The sequence below is a fragment of the Colobus angolensis genome, unplaced genomic scaffold (genome assembly GCF_000951035.1).
Source record: "Colobus angolensis palliatus isolate OR3802 unplaced genomic scaffold, Cang.pa_1.0 Scaffold90, whole genome shotgun sequence".
Classification (NCBI taxonomy): domain Eukaryota; kingdom Metazoa; phylum Chordata; class Mammalia; order Primates; family Cercopithecidae; genus Colobus; species Colobus angolensis.
In genome coordinates, this window is record NW_012122932.1 from 9382369 (window position 1) to 9406186 (window position 23818).

Sequence of the window (23818 nt, forward strand, 5' to 3'; positions counted from 1 at the left end):
AATTTTTATTTTTTATATAGGTGGGGTCTCACTACATTGCCCAGGCTGGTTTCAAACTCCTGGTCTCAAACTATCCTTCCACTACAGCCTTCCAAAGTGCTAGGATTACAGGCATGAGCCACTGTGCCTGGCCGACAGATATTTGTTAATAACAGCAAAACAGATCCTTATGTACTGACATAAAAAGATGCCCATGACAAATATCATAAATTTAGAGAAAAAAATTGCAAGCAGTATATATTATATATAGTAATTTCTTTTTAGCTAGGAACAAAGATTATTCTTTCACACAAGTACACAGGAGGGTAAACCTATTAATGTATACTAACGTATATACATATGTAGGCTATAACTTTTTAAAATCTAGAGAAAATATGCAGCAAACTAGTAACACTGGTTATTAAATAAGATTTTATCTTATCATTTTTTTAACTTCATTTTTTTTTCTTTCTTTTTTGAGATAGGGTGTGCTCTGTCACCCAGGCTAGGGTGCAGTGGTACAAATATAGCTCACTGCAGCCTCAAACTCCTGGGATCAAATGATTCTCCCAGCTCAGCCTCCCAAGTAGCTGGGACTACAGGCTTGCACCTCTAACCCGGCAAATTTGTTTTTTATTTTTAATTTTCTGTAGAGACAGAGCCTCACTGTTTAATAGGCTGGTCTCAAAATCCTGGCCACAACTAATCTCGCTGTGGCCTCCCAAAGTGCTGGGATTACAGGTGTGAGCAACTGTGCCTGGCCAACTTCAGCTTCTGTTACCATTTTTGTCATGTTTGAAAGAATTTTAAAATAAGATGAATCTATTACTTTTGAAACAGAAAACGTAGTAAGAATAATATTTATTTTATTATGATGTCAAAAATAAACTAAAAAGTGACAAAGATTAGAATGGAAAGTAGCTGAACAAACGGTATCATCCCCAGTATGAAAGAAACCAGTTACCTATGATAGTCTTCAGGTTGTGCACATAAATGACTGCATTGTTGGAGCCAGAGGCCATCAGATAGCTCAGCTCTGGCTGGCTGCCATGCTCATGATGCCAGCTAATGGTATTCACAAGCTTGTGATGTTGTTGGATAGTACAGATCAGTTTCAGGTTGGGAACCTGAAATATTTCTATTGATCTGGAATAAGAAACACATCAAAACAAGAAAGATGGATGATCAAATCACAAGTTACAGTGCAAACAGTAGCTCCCTCATTCCATCAGTCAAGGAAAGATGAGGTAGAAAAGGATAACCCTTTCTATTACTGCAAAGATCATTCTCTCATAAAAAATCAAGTATAAAAAGTTATTCTCCAAAAAGTATATTCAGCTTTTAAAAATTCTAGCAATATCCTAACAATTCTTTTCTTAAAAAAATTAATTTTTGGCTGGGCGCAGTGGCTCATGACTGTAATCCCAGCACTTTGGGAGGCCGAGGTGGGCGGATCACGAGCTCAGGAGATCGAGACCATCTTGGCTAACACGGTGAAACCCCATCTCTACTAAAAATACATAAAAATGAGCCAGGTGGGTGGCGGGCACCTGTAGTCCCAGTTACTTGGGAGGTTGAGGCAGGAGAATGGCGTGAACCCAGGAAGCAGAGCTTACAGCAAGCCGAGATCGCGCCACTGCACTCCAGCCTGGGTGACAGAGCGAGACTCCCTCTCAAAAAAAAAAAAAAATTAATTAAAAAAAATTTTAACTTTCAGGCCGGGCGCGGTGGCTCAAGCCTGTAATCCCAGCACTTTGGGAGGCCGAGACGGGCGGATCATGAGGTCAGGAGATCGAGACCATCCTGGCTAACACGGTGAAACCCCGTCTCTACTAAAAAATACAAAAATCTAGCCGGGCGAGGTGGCGGGGCGCCTGTAGTCCCAGCTACTCCGGAAGCTGAGGCAGGAGAATGGCGTAAACCTGGGAGGCGGAGCTTGCAGTGAGCTGAGATCGGGCCACTGCACTCCGGCCCCGGCAACAGAGCGAGACTCCGTCTCAAAAAAAAAAAAAAAAAAAACAAAAACAACAAAAAAAAATTTAACTTTCCACACTACCTCAGTGTAACAATCTCCTAGCATTCTAACGATGCTTGATAAAATTGTGTTCATCAGGCCTTCATGACAAATGATTATATGGAGAAGCTAAAAGAATGAACAGATCAATGGCTGAATTAGGACTGTGTTACTATGATTAACATTGGTCAGGACATAGACCTAAAAAGCATTTCTGACTAGGCTTACTTTAAACAAATGGAGTGAGATTTTGGCAGTTCAACATAGGAGGTGACCGTTTTGTGAGGCACAAGACAGCCAAAATACAGTGTAGTCAAATACTCTCAATGGACTGAAAATATCTAAATAATTCTGTAGTTCTCAAAGACACAGGGCACTCCCAGATCAGCAGAGGATATCAAGAATATCAAAATACCAAATACAACTGGGCCTCCCCAGCTAACGTTACAGACAGCATTAGTCAGCTTATGATCAAATATATGTGCAATCGCAAATTTTTGTATCTTAAAGAAGCAAATACATACCCATCTTCATTGCCAAGAGCCATGATTTTGCCATCTGCTTTCCAACTTATCTCTGTGTGTACAGGCAATTTGTACTAGAAACCAGAACAAACCAATCTTGACTATAAACATATCTCACAAATCAACAATGACAGCATGAGGAAAAAAAACCCTAGAGTTTAAAAGCGTTTTAATTATACAACATCTATTCTTGTAAATAATCTACATAATTAGTCAAAGGATTACTAAGAACATGCATTCTAATTCTCATTTCCTAACTGGGTCAAAAAAACAAAACAAAACAAAACAAAAAACCCCAAGGCCAATAAGTACTAAGTGTTTACAATGCTTAACCTTGTGAACTATATACTTAATTAAACTGATCTGCGCCTATCAGCTTCGACAACATGGGGACCATGGGTCCTTAAAGAAAGCTATATAGACTCTCCTTGTTTTCTATCCCTTCAAAGCTTCTTTCCCTGAATCATTTCCCTCACATATCTATATGCTGGTGTTCCCCAAGGCTGCCTGGGCCGCTTTCTCTTGTTAATTGTCTCTCTAGCCCACTCATACATGCCCACAGCATCTTCATCTATCATTACTGTGAAGGGATTCCAAATTTCTATTTCCAGTTCAGACTCCTATATGAACTTCTGATCCACACATTCAAGGGTTAATAAACTAAGAGTCTTAGGAACAGGAATTTTGTCTCTTTTATTCATTGCTGAATGTTAATGTTTAGATAAAATTAAAGACAATGAGAGAATATAATAGACAATTCAATTTATAACGAAATGTTAGCTTTATACTAGCCATAAAAGTAATGAGCAACAATATAAAAATGCTCACTGGGGCTGGGCATGGTAGCTCATGCCTATAATGCCAGCACTTTGGGAGGCCAAGGTGGGTGGATCACTTGAGGCCAGGAGTCCGAGACCAGAGCCTGGTCAACATGGTGAAACCCTGTCTCTACTAAAGACACGAAAATTAGCCAGGCTTGGCATGTGCTTGTAATCGCAACTACTCAGGTGGCTAAGACATGAGAATCACGTAAATCTGGGAGGTGGAGGCTGCAGTGAGCCAAGATCGCACCACCGCACTCCAGCCTGGGTGACAGAACGAGGCTCTGTCTCAAAAAATAAATAAGTAAATAAAAATACTCATTTGAAAAGGGGTAAGGAGGCCAAGGCAGGTGGATCACTTGAGCTCAGAAGTTCAAAACCAGCCTGGCCAACTTGGTGTAACCCCATTTCTACTTAAAAATACAAAAATTAGCTGGGCATGGTGGCCTATGCCTGCAGTCCCAGATACTTGGGAGGCTGAGGCAGGAGAATCTCATGAACCTAGGAGACCGGAGGTTGCAGTGAGCCGAGATCACGCCACTGCACTCCAGCCTAAGCGACAGAGCAAGACTCTGTCTCAAAAAACAAAAAAAAAAAAAAAAAAAAAAAGAAAGGGTAAGGAAATGTCAACATTTAAGGTACGACTTCAAAAGACAGTTCTGGCACATATTGACAGAATGATAACACAAATGTAATTAAATGTGGGAATCTGGGTAAAGGATATAAGCAAATTATGTGTATTATTTTCGTAGCTTTGTGTAAATCTAAAATCATTTTACCAGAAAATTAAAAACAAAATGACAATTTTGTCTTGAGTAAAACACTACGCAGTTGCATTTGGACACTATATTGTTATTTTTACCACGGCATCACTTTGGTGAAAGTGGTTGGCCTGAAAAGGATGCTTTATACCTAACACCTGAAAGTTTATAATAAATCATCGTTGCAATTGAGACAAACCTTTTTTGTTTCTGTAGTTCTTTTTTTTTTTTGCCTCATACTCACTGTCTGAGAGGTACTTCTTTGTTTTATTCAAGGATAAAGACTCCTAAGATACATAACTCACAAATTCACGCACAGCCTTATAAGAATATTTAAGAAATCTGACTTAGTATGATGATGGTAATCTCTAATATCATTTATTCTGCAGGATGGGAAACCCAGAGGGATCTGTGATGTAGAAAGAAAAGACTTTAGGACCACAAGAACTCACTTTGATTGAATTGGTGTCCCTGATCAGTTTGTTGATGTCAAAGGCTTCTCCACTAAGCTTCCAGGGGTTATGCTGTAAGACAATCCCTTCTCCTCCACAGCTGTATAAAGCAAGGGAAGGTCTGTCTCCTTCTCCTGTATGAAATAAGAAAAGCAACTTATCAGTTTTGTACTTCACCAGCTTAACTATTTGTTGCTATAGTGTGACCATATCATACTATATAGTTGTTTTAAAAGAACTATATATTTGAAACATTCTAATACACTGGAATAAAATCACTGTTCTTTCCATCTGAACACAGTTGTTGGGAGCAGAAGTAAAAAACTATACTACTATAATTCTAGGTTAATTTATGTGATGCAACATATCTGCTTTAAACATTCTTCTGGTATTCATAATAATAGGGGTCCAAAAGCTGGGATCAGAAAACAAACATATGTGTTCTCAAAGCAAGGCTTCTGAGAATTCGCTTTTTCTTCCAGAAATGAGTACTCTTTGGGAATTATATAGCACAGTAGGACTTTCTACGTCTTATAACAATGAGATGTCATCAAAGTAGTGATTTCCTTAGTATCACAGCAATCCTCTTGTTAATTTTTAACAAGCAGTGATTCTGGTGGGTTTCTGTAAGTGCAAGTTTTACTTTTACCACCGGTAGATCACAAATCAAATATCCAGTAAACATTTGTTGAATAAATGAACTACAAATTCCAATGTTACTTGAGTTATAATAAATCTACTTATCCTCTCTATGTAATGCAATTCCTATAGAAATTTACAGATGTTTCATCATAGATGGTTAAGAAAAGTTTATCAGAGATTTTTGATGAATACATTCATTTAAAAAGCTAATAGAAAAGACTCATTACTTTAGGCATAAGAAATAGAAAGATAAGGCTTAGGGGCTAGAAGAGGGAAAGGAGCAGAATGCTGAATTAAAGGCAAGGGATCATTTCAGAAACTCTAAGTTTGCTTTTCCTGTGGGTGAAAACAGATATTATTCCATTAATATACCGAAGTATCATTCTAATTCTTATAAAATTAAAAAGTGACAGTAAGTTTTAGTGAAGAATATTAGACTGGGTATCAGGATCCAGCATGATAACTACACATACAATGAAAAAGTTCAGATCAAATAGAAGAAACAATGCTTTAGTGAGTTTGGGGCAGCTTATTACGGGTAAATGGTTTCTCCCAGGAATTGTGATTTATCGTCTGCCACTACCGTCTTCATGAACCCCTGGGGACATAAGCAGCCCACATAAGCAGTCAATGCACTAGACCATTTATGACTCTTTCCATCTTTAATATTTTAAGATTAAACTGAAGGAAGAATACTCTCATATTCGTTATGAAACTGCTCAGACACTTACCAAGTGACATGGGGGGTACTGGTGGCCCCCAGGCTAAAGTATATACAGTCTTCTTATGATATGTGCTAGAAATCTGCGGAGGCCTTTAGAAGAGTGGGGAGAGAGAACAAACGGAGATTTAAACAAAAAGGCATAGTGAAAAACAGACCACCTTTTTCTAAAAGGTCCCCATTATAAACGTAACTACTAATAATTGGAGAAAAATAATTCAATGATATTTTGCTCCGAATAGTTGATTGTAAAATAAATATTTACATTTAAATTATATTTAAATATCAAATAATGATATTTACTACCAAAACGATTAAGTCCCAAACATATCTTACTCGCGCAAAAAATGTTACTCCTACCCATCTAGCCAGAACATATATTATCAACACCCAAATGTATTCGCTTTACAGTCATATAAAAGATGACAAGTCATTTTAGACTTACTCTGTGCCATTAACATTTCTTAAACTGAGACAAGATTTCAGGGTAGAGGGATTTTCAGTTTGTGATTGTCTTTTAAAGAAGGCATACTCCTAAGAGTATTTTCAAAAGGTTGTTGTGGTAATAGTATGTGATGTGTCAGTAGAGAATGCTTAACTTTGTAGGAAAAAACCAGGCAGCACTGTTATTTCCTTTATCATAAATTATCATACATTCTTTGTATGATTTTAGAATTCCAGAGCCTATGAATAATTAGCAGCTGACTTACTTCCATTAATCTGACAAATTTATAGTAATCATGCTAGAGAATAAATCAAAATTTCTAAAAGAAATTTATATTTTATAAACAGGTTAATTTATACTGTAGCATATTTCTTTTCTTTCTTTGAGACAGAGTCTCACTCTGTCTCCCAGGCTGGAGTGCAGTCGCACGTTCTCCGCTCACTGCAAGCTCCGCCTCCCGGGTTCACGCCATTCTCCTGCCTCAGTCTCCGGAGTAGCTGGGACTACAGGCACCTGCCACTACGCCCGGCTAATTTTTTGTATTTTTAGTAGAGATGGGGTTTCACAGTGTTCGCCAGGATGGTCTCGATCTCCTGACCTCGTGATCCGCCTGCCTCGGCCTCCCAAAAGTGCTGGGATTGCAGGCATGAGCCAATGTGCCAGGCCTTAAAATAGTGTTTTATTTGAGAGTTAAAAAAGGAAAACAGTCAACTGCATGTAGGTTCTACATGAGTACTCGGAGAACTGAATATAAAAAGGACAGCTCTGGCCAGGCACAGTGGCTCACATCTGTAATCCCAGCACTCTGGGAGGCTGAGGCGGGAGGATCACGAGGTCAGGAGATTGAGACCATCCTGGCGAACACTGTGAAACCCCAACTCTACTAAAAATACAAAAAATTAGCCGGGCGTGGTGGCAGGTGCCTGTAATCCCAGCTACTCCGGAGACTGGGGCAGGAGAATCGCTTGAACCTGGAAGGTGGAGGTTTTGGTGAGCTGAGATCGCACCACTGTACTCCAGCCTGGGCAACAAGTGTGAAACTCCATCTCAAGGAAAAAAAAAAAAAAAAAAAGGACAGCTCTGCAGTAAATGATTTTCACTCAGAAATGAATGATCTAAGACAGAGGCTGGCCAATCTTTTCTGTAAATATTTCAGGCTTTGCTAGCCATGTGGTCCCTGCCACAACTACTCCACTCTGCTGTGGTAGTATGAAAGCAGCCAGACAGAATGTAAACAAAGGAGTGTAGCCATGTCACAATAAAATTTTACTTACAGACACTGAAATCTGATTTAATCTTCATATGTCATAAAATAGTCTTTTGATATTTCTCCAGCCACTTAAAAAAGTAAAACCATTCTTAATTCATGGACCATGGTTCACCAACGCCTGGTCTAGAACAGTGTTGTCCAATAAGGTAGCCATTAGTCACAGATGCCTCTTGTGCATTTAAAATGGGGCGACTGAAGAACTGAATTCCTATTTCATTTTTATTACTTTAAGTATAAATAGCCACATGTGGCTACTGTCAGGCCTCTGAGCCCAAGCTAAGCCATCATATCCCCAGTAACCTGCACGTATACATCCAGATGGCCTGAAGCAACTGAAGATCCACAGAAGTGAAAAATAGCTTAACTGATGACATTCCACCATTGTGATTTGTTTCTATCCCACCCTAACTGATCAATGTTCTTTATTTTATTTTATTTCATTTTTTTGAGATGGAGTTTTGCTTTTGTTGCCCAGGCTGGAGTGCAATGGAGCGATCTCGGCTCACTGCAACCTCCGCCTCCCGGAATTGAGGCGATTCTCCTGCCTCAGCCTTCCTGAGTAGCTGAGATTACAGGCATGCGCCACCATGCCGGCTAATTTTGTATTTTTAGTAGAGATGGGGTTTCTCCATCTTGGTCAGGCTGGTCTCGAACTTTAGACCTCAGATCATCCGCCCGCCTTGGCCTCCCACAGTGCTGAGATTACAGGCGTGAGCCACCGCGCCTGGCCCAATGTTCTTTATAATCTCCCCCACCCTTAAGAAGTTTCTTTGTAATTCTGCCCACCCTCGAGAATGTACTTTGTGAGATCCACCCCCTGCCCCCGAAACATTGCTCTTAACTCCACTGCCTATCCCAAAACCTATAAGAACTCATGACAATCCCACCACCTTTGCTGACTTCTTTTTGGACTCAGCCCACCTACAACCAGGTGAAATAAACAGCCACGTTGCTCACACAAAGCCTGTTTGGTGATCTCTTCACACGGACATGTGAAACAGCTACCAAAATGAACAACACAGGTTTGGATTCTAATCAAGCCTCTAGAGCAGCAGCGTACAAAAATAAACAATGTAAGGCACAAATATGAACGGTATATGTAACCTAAAGTTTTCTAGTAGCCATATTTAAAAAAAGCAAAAAAAAAAAAGAAATGTTAATAATGTATTTTATTTAACTCAGCAGACTCAAAATATTATTTAAAATGTAATAAAAAATAAAATAATTATTAATGAGACTTTTAACTTTTTTCAAATATTAAGATTCGGAACTCCGGTGTATTTTACACTTATAGCACATCTCAGTTTGGACTTGGCACCTTTCAAGTGCTCTGTAATCACCTGTGGTTAGTGACTGCTGTAGTGGACAATGTAGCTCTACACATAACTTTTTTATTTTTTTTTTTGAGACGGAGTCTCGCTCTGTCGCCCAGGCTGGAGTGCAGTGGCCGGATCTCGGCTCACTGCAAGCTCCGCCTCCCGGGTTCACGCCATTCTCCTGCCTCAGCCTCCTGAGTAGCTGGGACTACAGGTGCCTGCCACCTCGTCCGGCTAGTTTTTTGTATTTTTTTTAGTAGAGACGGGGTTTCACCGTGTTAGCCAGGATGGTCTCGATCTCCTGACCTCGTGATCCGCCCATCTCGGCCTCCCAAAGTGCTGGGATTACAGGCTTGAGCCACCGCGCCCGGCCTACACATAACTTCTAGTTCATACAAAATATAGGGAACAGGGAAATGAGTTAGAAGCTACCACAAGGAGATAACTGACAAGTCCAAAATGTGGAATAGTTTACCAAACAACTGATTTGTAGTCTTCAAATTGAAAAGGCAATGCTATGAAAAGGAAACTGAGGGATTATTCTTGAGCAGGGGTGTCCAATCTTTTGGCTCCCCTGGGCCACAATGGAAGAAGAATCACCCATTTCTTACTTGTTGGAGTAGGTGTCATACAATCCCACTTTTCCATCATCAGTTCCAAAAGCTAAGCAACCTTCCTTGGTTGGGTGCCAGCACAGCTACAAAAAAAGAGTTCCCAAGTAAGAATATAAGAAATGGGGCATATAGTTAAAGGAATCCTTACATTACCCTTTAAGGATCCAAAGAGAAAACTTTCTTGCTCTGATTTCTTCATTATTTAAAGGAGAAAAAGGTTATTAAAAACAAAGTCAATGTTATCTGTAATCTTTCATCCAAAAAACCGACTGCAGATCTTGTATCTCTCTTTCCAGATATTTTCGTGAATAAGCTTATACACAATTGAAAAAACCAAATGAGTTCAAATACATAAATAATGTGCATTATACACTGTCGAGTGGGAATAAAAGATTCAATTCCTCAAGGATCTAGAACTAGATGTACCGTATGACCCAGCCATCCCACTACTGGGTATAGTAATTATTCTACTACAAAGAAACATGCACACGTATGTTTATTGCAGCACTATTCACAATAGCAAAGACTTGGAATCAACCCAAATGTCCATCTGTGACAGACTGGATTAAGAAAATGTGGCACATATACACCATGGAATACTATGCAGCCATAAAAAAGGGTGAGTTTGCGTCCTTTGTAGGGACATGGATGCAGCTGGAAACCATCATTCTTAGCAAACTATCACAAGAAGAGAAAACCAAACACCGCATGTTCTCACTCATAGGTGGGAACTGAACAATGAGATCACTTGGACTTGGGAAGGGGAACATCACACACTGGGGCCTATCAGGGGGAGGGATTGCATTGGGGAGTTATACATGATATAAATGATGAATTGATGGGTGCTGATGAGTTGATGGGTGCAGCACACCAACATGGCACAAGTATACATATGTAACAAACCTGCACGTTATGCACATGTACCCTAGAACTTAAAGTATAATAAAAATAAATTAAAAAAAAAAAGATTCTGTAAGAATTTAGAAAACACAGTTCTATTAATATTGAATAGTTTACAAAATTTGAGAAGACAGATCATAAACTGTCCACAGTAGTTCTCTGGATTATTCAAGTAGGGGACTGGAATGGAGGGTAAAGTAGGAAAAAATGTTTCCTTTCTCCAGTTTTGTGTTGTTTGAAGTTTATTACCTTTAGATTCAGTAGCCAAAAGAAAGGTATCATTTTAGAGAAAACCAAAAAAATTACACATACCGTTTTGTAACCTGCTTTCCATGTTTATAATTGACATTTTTCATAAATCATTTATATACCTTTTCATATCAAGGAAGAAAGAATCTACATTATCATTTTCAATAATTTGATGCCATTCCAACACGTGGTTATCTTATAACTTAATGTATTTTCTATGAATATACAGTCAGGCGATTTCTAACTTCTTACTATTAGAAAAAATGCTGAGATGAACAAAGTCTTAATAAATATAAACTCTGGAGGATAATGGGTTTGGTTACAGGATCCTTCTGCTTTCCTAGTTTCAAACTTCACTGAACATATTTTAAAACTTTTGATTACCAACAGAGCTCATTTAAATGAACAGGCATAAAAGAGAATTATTTGAAAAAAATAAAAGTTCAAAACAAGCTCAAAAGAAGAATCCTTACCGCTGTAACCTTGGACTTGACACCTTGCCAAAAATGTTTCACATCATAGTTGTTCTTTATGGAGAGTGTATTCCATACACGGATCATGCCATCCCCAACACCTATGGCCAAAGAGCCTACGTCCACAGAAGAGAAAGCCAGGCTGTATGCAAACCCACCAAGGGAAGGCAGGGTCCAGCAGCACTCCAGGGTGGCCATGTCCCAGCATTTTACCTGCAAAGATTAATGGTTAAGGGCCTAAACATAAAAAAGAACAGAGAAACAAGAAAAAAAAAAATCTGATATGTGAAATGGGATAGGCTCAAAGAGTGGGTAAGGATAACGTATGTCTTCCAGTAGGAATCAAAGAAAGCACTGCTAAGAAAAAAAAAATTAGTAATAAATTATGTTGTTTAAAGGGATCTTAAAATACATTTATTCCCAAAGATGTCAAGTGAATTCAGGGTTACACAATTAATAAACCAGAACCCACACCTCCTGTCTCCAAGTTCGGTGGTCTTTCTGTCCTATTATAGCACTGGTAACCTCCTCATTTGGCAAACTCTAAGGAAGAAGATGGCCTCAGCACAGTGGAAAAATCAAAGAGCTGCTCTCTCAAAAGGCAAAACACCTTATCATACCCCAGGAAGAAGGTGCGGTAAGTTTTTAATCATCATTTGATGATTAAAAAAAGACAGGCTTGGGAGAAAACGAAGTCTACCAAATAAGCCTCGTTTAACTGCAAAACAGTAAGGTAACAGGCTTTCAACTAAAGTCAATAGTCTCTGAAAGATTTCTATTCGGCTACATAAACTACAAACCAGGATAAACCATAGCATGAGGACTTAACACAGGGGTGTCCAACCTTTTGGCTTCCTGGGGCCACAGTGGAAGCAGAATTGTCTTGGGCCACACATAAAATACACTAACACTAAGCTGGGCATGGTGGTTCATGCCTGTAATCCCAGCACTTTGGGAGGCTGAGGCAGGCAGATCATGAGGTCAGGAGATCGAGGCCATCTGGCTAACACAGTGAAATCCTGTCTCAAAAAAAAAAAAAAAAGCAAGGCGCAGGTGGTGCACGCCTGTAGTCCCAGCTACTTGGGAGGCTGAGGCAGGAGAATGGCGTGAACCCAGGAGGTGAAGCTTGCAGTAAGCTGAGATCGTGCCACTGCACTCCAGCCTGGGAGACAGAGCCAGACTCCGTCTCAAAAAACAAAACAAAACAAAACACACCACTAACAACAGCTGATGAGCTTAAAACCATCCTGAGCCATGGGTTGGACAAGCTTGACCTAATACATCCTTCCCTGGGCAAAACTACCCTTCTTTATCATGTCTGCTTTAACAAAAAACCATTTTGGTGGGTCTTCACATTCTCCCTACATGTGAGCTACTGATATATTCAGTGCTGATCTGTAGCAGTAACTCTGAAATTGGAGTCAGGGGTGGGGTATTATGACTTGACAGGTGCTTTGAAAAAGCCCTCTAATCCCACCCAAGTTGTAAACTGCTGCTCTACAATGCTGAGTGAAAATAAGCAGTTCTTACATCTCTATCCATTGATGTGGAAAGTAATAGCTGTTTGTCATCCTCTGTTTGTAAAGAACATAAATTAAACACAATTCTTGAATGATTTTGCCCTTCTGATGAGGCACTGAAGAGGGTGTATTTCCGTCTCCAAGATTGAGTGAGATCCCATTGCAACAGTTCACCTCTGTGAAGGAAAAACATAAGCATTAGTTCTTTTACAAACAATCTGAAAACAAGTGACTGTTGAGTCACAGAGTCTAGGCTTATAGCTGCAAAATGATTTGTCTTTTAAGGAGAGAAAAATTGCACATTCTGAAGATACGCACAAAGTATCTCTGGGAAGGCTGGGTGCAGTAGCTCACATCTGTAATCTCAGCACTCTGGGAGGCCGAGGCAGGAGGATAGCTTGGAGCCCAGATCTCAAGAAAAGCCTAGGCAACAAAGTGAGACTGTCTCTACAAACAATTAAAAAATTAGTTGGGCATGGTGGTGCACACCTATGGTCCCAGTTACTTGGGAGGCTGAGGTGGGAGAACTGCTTGAGCCCAGGAGGTTGAGGCTGCAGTGAGCTGTGTTTGCATCACTGCATTCAAGCCTGGGTAACAGAGCAAGACCCTGTTTAAAAAAAAAAAATTTAGCCACAGAAAGGGGAACCAAGTAGCCAGGGAAGACAGGACAGTTTATTACATAATTTCATTCTTCTTGAACCATGTGAGTATATTGGACTACCCTTTAAACAGATTTATCTCCAGCCACTAGAAGTAGGTAGTCAGTGAACTCTGTTTACTGAATGGGCACAGCCATCCAACCTAAGAGAAAATATTATAACCATCTCCCCTTTCTACACATGAAGTGACTGAAGCTCAGAAAAGTAAAGGGTCTTGCTCATGAATACAAGGCAGTAAGTGACAAGGTGATTCTGAAATTTAGTTCTGACTTCAGAGTCCATATTCCTAACTGCCAGACTATACTTATTTGATCTTTTTACAGCTCTGTTAGTAGACAGCACAGGCATCAGTCTCATAATTTTTCCATTTCAAATGGGGTCCATCATAATACAAGCCTTGGCCGTCCTTGAGGCCAAATAGAAAAACAAAACATATCTAAGAAAGCATGACCAAAAAAGACTTACCCAAAACAGCTAGATACCAGCTGTGTTGGCTGATTGCTGGGCCAATGGAGTGTCAACCAAAGGCGCTCTTTAACAGTTGGGTCTATACCCCCTCCTCTTCTCTTCAGAAAGGGCAATTTCAAAATCATCACCCCTGCAGATTAAAAGGAAGGCCAATGGGCACTCAAGACAGTGAAATTACATGCATGACATTGCTGGCAGTTCACAATACACAGTCTGTGCTGTAAAAGCTTGTTAGTTTGGTTACTGAGAATTCAGATCTCATTTTCCAATGGTTACAATTATAACCATTATAATGGTTATATTTTTAACCACTATAAATAGTGGTTAATACTAGTCTAGCTACATTTAGGTCAAATAAGCTTCCATAGGCTATCTCGACAACCTCAACACATTAAGAGTATATATTCTTTTTTTGGCCAGGCGCGGTGGCTCATGCCTATAATTCCAGCACTTTGGGAGGCCGAGGCGGGCAGATCATGAACTCAGGAGATCGAGACCATCCTGGCTAACATGGTGAAACCCCGTCTCTCCTAAAAACACAAAAAAATTAGCTGAGCATGGTGGTGGGCGCCTGTAGTCCCAGCTACTCGCGAGGCGAGGCAGGAGAATGGCATGAACCCGGGAGGCGGAGCTTGCGCCACTGCACTCCAGCCTGCAGCCTGGGCGACAGAGCGAGACAAAAAAAAAAAAAAAAAAAAGAGTATTTTTTTGGTCTGGGAAAAGGAGTGCCCAAGTAAAACTGAGAACCCAGCTAGTAAAACAGCTAAGTTGTGTACCCAAAAGCACCACAGTGACATAACTCCAAAGTGAAAAGGACAGAGACTGGGATTACTATTTCTAGTCGGCAAGAAATCCAACAAAGAAGAAAAATTTTGCAGTCAACGTGCTGTGGCTGGGGAGTACCTCCACCCGACACACTTCTAATCACAGTTTTTAAAACTGTATTGTGCATCAGAACCACAGGCGAAACTTTAAAAAATACATATGCCAGGGCCTAACTCCTATAGATTCTGACTCAGTAGATCTGAGGTGGGGTACAAGAACCTACCTTTTCTAAAAACTCTCCAGCTGATTCTGCTGCACAACCACAATTGAAGGCCATTATACCAGACACCTCTAAGTGTAGAGGTTACCCTTCTGGAGGGATCTTCAGCCTTATGTTCCCACTTGGAGTTTTAGCTGTAGTATGCCCAAAAGTAGCCCGTAAACCTTAAAAAAGTTCTTTCAGAAATATACTATTAGTTACCTACCATTGATGAAGCTTGCCATTGATGATGACTACATGCCAAGCGCTGTGTTACTTGCTTTACACGCATTTGGGCAAATATGATAAAACTATCATGGTTTAAAATAAAGTGGAAAGTACATCCATGTTCACAGCATATTATTTAGAATAGGAAAACATGGAAGCAACCCAAATGTCCATCAGTGTGTTAGATACGAGTTCCAAATTTCTCTTCAAAGAATCAATATGTCAGTATGTTCAATTTTGCCTTCTATTTTTAAACTTAACTTCCTCATAAAGCAACCTTTTTCGATTACCTGCTCCACCCTGACTCATTCTGAATTCCTGCTCTGCCATAACCATTTTTCCTGCCAAAGCACTCACCCCGGCACTCTCTTTAAATTAGCCAATCAGAATTAGTTTAGCCTGTGTGGTCTAACCCTAGCCAATAGGGGAACGACACAGCAGCAGGGGACACGTGTGTCAGGGATAAGAACCCCTTCCCCTCGCTTGTCCAAGTGTGCGCTCACCATTGCTCCATCTGTAAGGGCATACCCTTCTATAGAAGTACATTGCCTTGCTGAGAATTAAGAAGAAAATTTTATATTCGAGTGCTATTTCTTTTGCGGCACCGAAATTTTATTTATAACAAGTAGATGAGTGGGTATGCAAAATGTGGGACACACATACAATGGAATATTATTCAGCCTTAGAGAGGAAGGATATGCTGACATACGGTACAACATCAACGAACCTCAGGGATATATGCTAAGTGAAATAAGCCAATCACAAAAAGACATATCATATGTATAATTTCACTCAAAGAAAATACTCAAGAGTAGTCAAAATCATAGAGCAGAAAGCAGAATGATGGTTGCCAGGGCTGGGGGAGGGGGGAATAGAGAGTAGAACTCTGGAGATGGGTGGTTGTGACAGTTGCACAACTTTAGGGTATACTTAATACTACTTAAATGTACACTTAAAAGTGATAAAAATGGCAAATGTTGTATTTTCCACCACAGCTTAAAAAACTGTGAAAAAATAAAATAAAATGGAGAAGCCCGCTAGAAAGAGAAAAGCAAGATTTTTACTATAAAGGTTATATTCTCTACTATACTATAATATTCATTATGCCTAGAGTTTCTCTTAATTTTTAAACTTAACGAGAAAAGTTCCGTTCAAAGAGAAATCTGGGAAAGCTAAATGATTGAGGGGCTCTATAATTTGGATAAAATGAGCTTTTACACATAATTCTAGGCTGGGTGTACGTTATTCTGCATTTGTGCATTAGAAGCTCTAACTCTTGAGATCTTTTCCATTCTCCTGGCCTAGGCCATATCATGTTCTAATATTCCTGTTTTTATTACACATATTCTGCTCTCCATGCCAAATAGTGACCCTTCTACAAAGCAAGAGGTCCTTGTCTTCTTCTGGAATGCATGGGAAATACTCATCTCTAAGGCCAGATGTTGAGAGAATAGAGAGTTCTAGCCCAGGCTCAAATGAGGAAGCAGAATTCTAGACCAAAAAGTGAAGAACTGCTCTCAGACAGATGACATACCCACAGGACAATAAGACAGAACAAAAAACCCTCTACTTCCACCAGATCAACATAGGTTACATCACAAAAGAAAGCTCAATCTTACCTCGGCCTCTAGAACAGCTCCAGATTCGAATGGTTTGATCTTTGCTTCCAGTGGCTAAGTAGCAGCCTTTTGTTACTGGAGCTTGTGCCACAGCATTCCCATTGGTAATTTCAGCTTCTTCTATGAGATAGGTAGCAATTTTGCTTTTAATTTGCATTAAACACGCACTAATATAAAAAAATTAGTTTGTAAGAGTTCCCAAAACTTAGCTATCTCTTTCATAGGTCTGAACTATAAAATTTGCAGTTTTATGTATAATTAAAATGATATAATTCAGCCGGGCACAGTGGCTCATGCCAGTAATCCCAGCACTTTGGGAGGCTGAGGCAGGCAGATCACCTAAGGTCGGGAGTTCAAGACCAGCCTGACCAACACGGAGAAACCTGTCTCTACTAAAAATACAAGATTAGCTGGGCATGGTGGCGCATGCCTGTAATCCCAGCTACTTGGGAGGCTGAGGCAGGAGAATCGCTTGAACCTGGGAGGTGGAGGTTGCAGTGAGCTGAGATTGCGCTCCACCCTAGGCAACAAGAGCGAAACTCTGTCTCCAAAAATAAATAAATAAATAAATAAGAGATAAAATGATATAATTGTACCCGCTCTGTTCTTCAGGCCTCAAGAGTACTGAACTTTCCCTTAAACCATCTCTACCTGAAGTTTCCTCTTGGTTTATAGATAAACAATCTTCACCAGGCAGGGGACACCAGGCTATGGAGTGGATTTCATCATCATGGCCTCGAAGCCTATGAATAACTTCTCCTTTCTTACTGATGTCAATTATCACCACTATGCCATCCTTGTAGCTAAAAAACAAGAGTTAGAAATATTACTAAAAAAATGAAGACAGAACAGAGTCTCTAGCAAACATTTTGGCTTAGAGTTACCATTGGCGCATTCCTTAAAGTTAGGTGCATTTGGGGTGGTGGAGGAGGGAAGAGGACAAAAAATAATTTTGTTTTTTCCTTTTTTAAAATGTGCTCACCTTATATCTCCTGGTTTTGTTAAAACCCTTCTCTCTAGGATCAAACTCTTGGCAGTAGGTAATTCTATGTACGTTGCATGGTACAAAGCTCACAGTGGACCATGATTTTGTTCTAAGGGAACTTTCATAGGTTTTGCAAGGGTCCAGCAACTCTTTTTTTTTTTTCCCCTCTCTGTTGTCCAGGCTGGAGTGCAGTGGCACAATCACCACTTACTGCAGCCTTGACTTCCCAGGCTCAAGCAATCCTCCCACCTCAGCCTCCCAGAGCAGCTGGGACTATAGGTGCATGCCATGCTCAGCTAATTTTTGAATTTTTTTTGCAGAGGTGGGGTTTCACCATGTTGCTCATGGCTGGTCTCGAACTCCTGGGCTCAACTAATCTACCTGTGTTGGCCTCCCAAAGTGATGGGATTACAGGCATGAGCCACCACACCCAGCCAACTCTTCTAATTAGAGATAATTTTATCCTAGTGCACTGGAAAATAATCTCTTTTCTATAAGTGATACTACTTTTTTAACTGCGAACTTACCAAAAGTTGCAGAATTCTACACTCTAGACCTGTATATTCCAAGGCTGTCATTTTATGAATTCAGAAGAAACTGAGAAATTCTAATAGCTTTTTAAAAATGAATTATTTCAGATACATAAAAAAAGTAATCTACCACCCTGCCTAAGAAAAATAATTACCAATAGAGCTGAAGTCCTCTGTACATTCCACCTCAATCAAACCTCTCTCCTTGCCAGATCTCTCCTCCTTTTCTTCCTTTACCCAGAGGTCAAACTCTATTTGTGAATTGTGTTATATCATTCCTAGCCTTTCTTTGTATATATTCCTAAATAAGATATAGATTTTGCATATTTTAAAACTGCATATAAATGCTATCATCTGTTTTTCTGCAGCTTGTTTTTTTTCACTCATTCTGTTTTTAAGTCATCCATGTTGATACACGTAACTCTAGTTCCTGGCCAGTCATTACACTATTGTATTAGTACTGCAGTGTGTGAATATATCAAAGTTTATTCATTTTCCTTTTGAAGGGCTTCCATTTTTTACAACAACAAAAAAATGCTATTAATGTTCAGGTACATGTCTAAGACAATTTCAGGTTTGATGCCCAGTAATAGAACTGCCAGGATGTTAAGATACATGCATCTTTATTAGAAAGTACAAAACTGCATTCTACAAAGTTGTTGTACCTATTCACACTCCCTACACGTTTAGAGCATTTGACAGGGAAGAACACCAGCACAGCTTTATTTAATTTTTTTAAAAAGAAAGACATACTAGAGTATGTCAACCTTTGAAGAGCTGGACTTTGAAAACTGCCAAGTTATGCAACCTAATTGTCAACAGATCAAGCTATTTAGAAATCTGAATCAAGCTTTCTGGGAATAATACTATTTTGAAGATCCTCCCCTGACCCCTGCCTACTACCTTTCTGTTAATCCTCTCTAGCAACTCTACTGCAACGCTGCTCCCACTTTAAGAGACTGCCGATCCAGTCCACTTCCTTTTTCACTATCACTATCACTCACCCACACCTGTCTTTCCATACTTCCGCCAACCCAATGCAGCACAGATTTCATGATCCATCACTATCATCGACTTTATTATTATTATTATTATTTTTTTATTTTTTTTATTTTTTTTTTCCGAGACGGAGTCTGGCTCTGTGGCCCAGGCTGGAGGGCAGTGGCCGGATCTCAGCTCACTGCAAGCTCCCCCTCCCGGGTTGACGCCATTCTCCTGCCTCAGCCTCCCGAGTAGCTGGGACTACAGGCGCCCGCCACCTCGCCCGGCTAGTTTTTTGTATTTTATAGTAGAGACGGGGTTTCACCGTGTTAGCCAGGATGGTCTCGATCTCCTGACCTCGTGATCCACCCGTCTCGGCCTCCCAAAGTGCTGGGATTACAGGCTTGAGCCACCGTGCCCGGCCATTATTATTATTTTTTAAATAAGAGTTTCGCTCTGTTGCCCAGGCTGGAGCGCAGTGGCGCAATCTCGGCTCACCGCAACCTCCACCTCCCAGGTTCAAGTGATTCTCCTGCCTCACTCTCCTGAGTAGTTGGGATTACAGGTGTGCACCAACACGTCTGGCTAATTTTTGTTTGTTTGTTTGAGATGGAGTTTCGCTCCTGTTGCCCAGGCTGGAATGCAATGGATCAATCCTGGCTCACCACAACCTCTGCCTCCCGGGTTGAAGCGATTCTCCTGCTTCAGCCTCCTGAGTAGCTGGGATTACAGGCATGCGCCACCACACTTAATTTTGTATTTTTAGTAGAGACGGGGTTTCTCCATGTTGGTCAGGCTGGTCTCAAACTCCCGACCACAGGTGATTTGCCTGCCTTGGCCTCCCAAAGTGCTAGGATTACAGGGGTGCACCACCGCGCCCGGCCTAATTTTTTATTTTTAGTAGAGATGGGGTTTCACCATGTTGGCCGGGCTGGTGTTGAACTCCTGACCTCAGGTGATCCGCCCGCCTCGGCCTCCCAAAGTGCTGGGATTACAGGTGTGAGCCGCTGCACCTTATTATCAACTTTTAAAACTACCCGTACTTCCCGTCTCCTTCTCTCTCAAGAGTACTTACTCCAAAAAGCCCCAAACCTGGCTGAATCCAACTATCTCCTTTCTCAAACAGTTTGGGTTTACTTTAAATTTACAGTCACGATTCTTTGTTTGCCACTCAACAGTGAACACTGGGCCTACAATTTTCCTTAGTACATTCACTTTCTTATTCTCTTTGACCATTTTCATACCTCTTTGCATATCCAGTTTCAACCCCATGCTGAACTTGACTCTATCCCTCTGACTTATGCCACACTGAGAAAATCAGAAATCCCAGAATGGAACACTTTCTTCTTCCAAACACATCTATAAATCTACCTGCACCTATTTCTATATTCCCAGCTGTTCTTTCTTCTTGTCATCTGAATCCAATCCCCTTTTGACTTTTCAGCATCACCCCTGCATTTATCACAGTTTACTCCTGCAACTAGCTCTTCCTCTTTTCAAGCCTTACTTCCATCAGCATAAAAACAGGTCCCCTGTATTTCCCATTTAATACTCCCTTGACCCCATCTATCCCCTCTGGCTTCATGTCTATGCACATTTTTACAACAAACTTTGTGAAAGAGTTGTTGTCTCTTTGTATACCTCTATTACCTTAGCTCCAAGTCTTTCAAATTCACTCCAGTCAGAATTTCTCCTTCAACATTCTAGGGAAATTGCTTAAGTCTTCAAATTAGAGAAAATGGACATCTTTCAATGAGAAGTACATGAAATGGTGAAGGAAACGGGGATCATGTGAAACAACCTTGGTGATCAATGAGGAAACAGATCCCAATGCCATATCACTTTCCCAATCTAGAGGGAGTACTCAGAACTAGAGAAACCTAGCAAAGTCATCTGACACCTGGGAGTTCATGTTATATCAAAGGGCAGTAGAGAAGGGGAAAAAGGTGAAAGAGGGCATTTTCTACATTTAAACGTTGACTGGAGGAGTTAGATATGAAGAACCAAGAAAGTACAGTACCATGGAAACCAAGGAAACAAAAAAAGAGGGAGGGGCAGAAACAGTAAGGACCTGGAGGAATAAATGATGCCAAGGGCTCAGGGGGAGTGGTTAACATCTGTAGATGGTTTTCTTTGAGGAATAAAAGGACAGAAGAAGATAAAGAACATGCAAAACATGATCATAAACAAACAAAAATCATCAATACAGATGGCACAGTACTTACCCAATGGCTACTAAATCTTCATGATGAGGTGAACAAGTAAGACAGAAAATTGTCCTGGGTTCTATAAAGAGGTGCTGGCTGTCATTTCTGTTAAGCCAGTAACAAAAAACTACTCCTTTTTCATCCCCAGATACTATTAAGTCCTTTACTCGAGGAGACCAATGTAATGTTGATATTGTATGCTTTAAAACAAAACAAAAATTTGTTGTCAATGCTCAAGTTTTACTTAATTTTTAACTTGTATCACAAACCAGCATAATGCTACATATATACATTAAAAGTAGTTAATACTTATTAGTAGTACTTGTTTAACAACATGGTATTAACAAAATGGTGGGAAGATTTAGACTACTGGGAATCAAACAATCATTAAAAATTTTTTTAATAGCTTAATGCAAAGTTCTTACAAAGATTAAGTAAGTCTTTTCCTTTGTTCTCTCAAAAGGTAGGTATATCAAGTAACTACATAGCTTAGAAATGAGTTTCATTCATGCATTTACAATCTATATCAGGAGTCCATTTATATCAATAACCAGAGGGTAACTGTTTTAGACCTTGTGGGCCATACCATGTCTGTTGCAACTACTCAACTCTTGTAGCATGAAAGCAGTCATAGACAATGCTTAAATGAATTAGTGTGGTTGTATTCTAATAAAACCTATTTACAAAAGCAGTTTGCCAACCTCCGGTTTGTATGTATCTCCTTTCAAAAAAAAGTTGAGACATCTTACAATATGGTTTCTTATCTAATTAATGAACACAATTACAAGTTACTTCGCACAGATGAGCTATCAAACCTAGCTTGCAACAGAAGAACCCCTTAGCACAGATATATAAAAACGTTCTGAGAAACCAGCAAGCCATGGTACCTGATGAAGTGCATGTTCTGTCACAACTGTTTTTGTCTCTACATCCCATATTTTCACAGTTCCATCGTCGGAGCTGGTGGCACAGAGGTTGTACTGACCAGGGTGATGAGAAAATGTGAAGCCGGAGACCCTTTCGGTGTGTCCCACCAACTCTCCTATGACTTCAAGCAAAAACAGACGCTAGGTTAATCCAAGTGCTATCCAAGGTTCCTGGCAGAATCATACTGTTGTTGGATGATGAGTGAGCAGATGCTTTGGCGTTACTTAACCCATGGTATAACTGAAAACCGAAGGACTTACAATCAGAATTCCCAAGTGCTGATACTGGCTGTGCCACGTGACTTCGAACAAGCCTCTGAGCCTCAGCTTCTCAACTGTGAAATGAATGTTGATATACTTTGCTCTGCTTAGTTCACAGACTGGAAAGCAGCTCAAATAATGTGAAAGTGACTTTTATTTAGATGTGGCCAGAATAAATTACCTGGTACGTCATATCCTAAGGCACAATCAAAGCCTAGTTTGGAGCCTGAAAGCATCTGGTTTAACCCATTCATCTTACAGTAAGGAATGCCACACGTTGCAGGATCTTGCTTAGGGCCTGCAGCTGTAGTCAAACCCCAACCCCAGGAAGGCTCCCGGCGGGCTGGCGCGCACCGGGCTGGGCGGGGGAGCCATATAAATGGCCGGGACTATACAAGGCTAACTGTTCAGTAAGCAAGCGGTCCCGCGTGGAAGCTCCAAGAGGCGGGACCGCTCGGCCACAGCATGGTGTAGCTCATGCTGGAGACCAGAAGCAACTCAGCTTAGTGACTGTGGGCTGCCTCTCCTCCCAGCCTGAGCCTCAGTTTCCCTAGCTGTAGAAAACGGGGTGGCTGGAGACATCCACTTGGCGCCTCTTGGGAGCGCAGAAAGGGCAGGAAGTCTCGAGCCCAAGGGTGGTGAGTTACCTCGAAACGGGGGTGTCCCAGGACTCTCGCCTGCGCCCGGGCCCACGCGGACAAGGAAGACAGAGGTCCGCGCGGCGAAGCCAAAGAGGCCCCCGGGCACGGCATCGCTGCAGCGGGCGCAGTACCAGTTGGGGGAGGGCGGCAGCGTCCGCGGCTCCTGCCCCATAACTACAGGCCGTCGGAGCCAAGAGAAGCACCCACAACCGAACGCTCGTAGCCTCACGCCTTAGACAGGGAGTGGGGCGGGGTGAATTCCGAGCCCCGCCTTCTCGGGCAGTCGCTACGGTGCGCGTCGAGGCCCAGCAAGCACCGCGCGTTCCGTTCCCGCTGCTGGCGGGCTGGGAAGGGCCGGACCGCGCGTGCTGTGTTGGCCCTCAGTACCTGGCCCGCGGGAGGAGGTCCGCCGCAACCCTGGCTAGGATCGTGTGTTGCCTGAGCACAGCCCCGAGGTTAAGCATTCTCACTTCGCACAGAAAGGCACAAAATTAGAGGATTAGACTAGTAGAACCAACGCTCCACGCTACCAGTTTATTGTTTGGATCCGTTCGACCACTATCCTGTCCAGTGTTTTTTGAACGCTAT

The 23818-nt window shown here is 41.1% G+C and overlaps 1 protein-coding gene across 1 annotated transcript in view; it reads right to left on the reverse strand.

Annotated features, from left to right (window-relative positions):
• Positions 1–23485, reverse strand: part of GEMIN5 (gem (nuclear organelle) associated protein 5) — a 53272-nt gene extending 29787 nt beyond the window's left edge. The window contains 13 exon segments of the mRNA XM_011931667.1: positions 944–1125; positions 2518–2591; positions 4552–4682; positions 5919–6007; positions 9557–9642; positions 11182–11394; positions 12712–12877; positions 13826–13958; positions 16700–16819; positions 17351–17502; positions 21421–21602; positions 22290–22450; positions 23237–23485. Of these exon segments, the coding sequence (XP_011787057.1) occupies positions 944–1125; positions 2518–2591; positions 4552–4682; positions 5919–6007; positions 9557–9642; positions 11182–11394; positions 12712–12877; positions 13826–13958; positions 16700–16819; positions 17351–17502; positions 21421–21602; positions 22290–22450; positions 23237–23402 (1855 nt within the window). The 5' untranslated portion in view covers positions 23403–23485.
• Between the last annotated feature and the right edge of the window lie 333 nt (positions 23486–23818).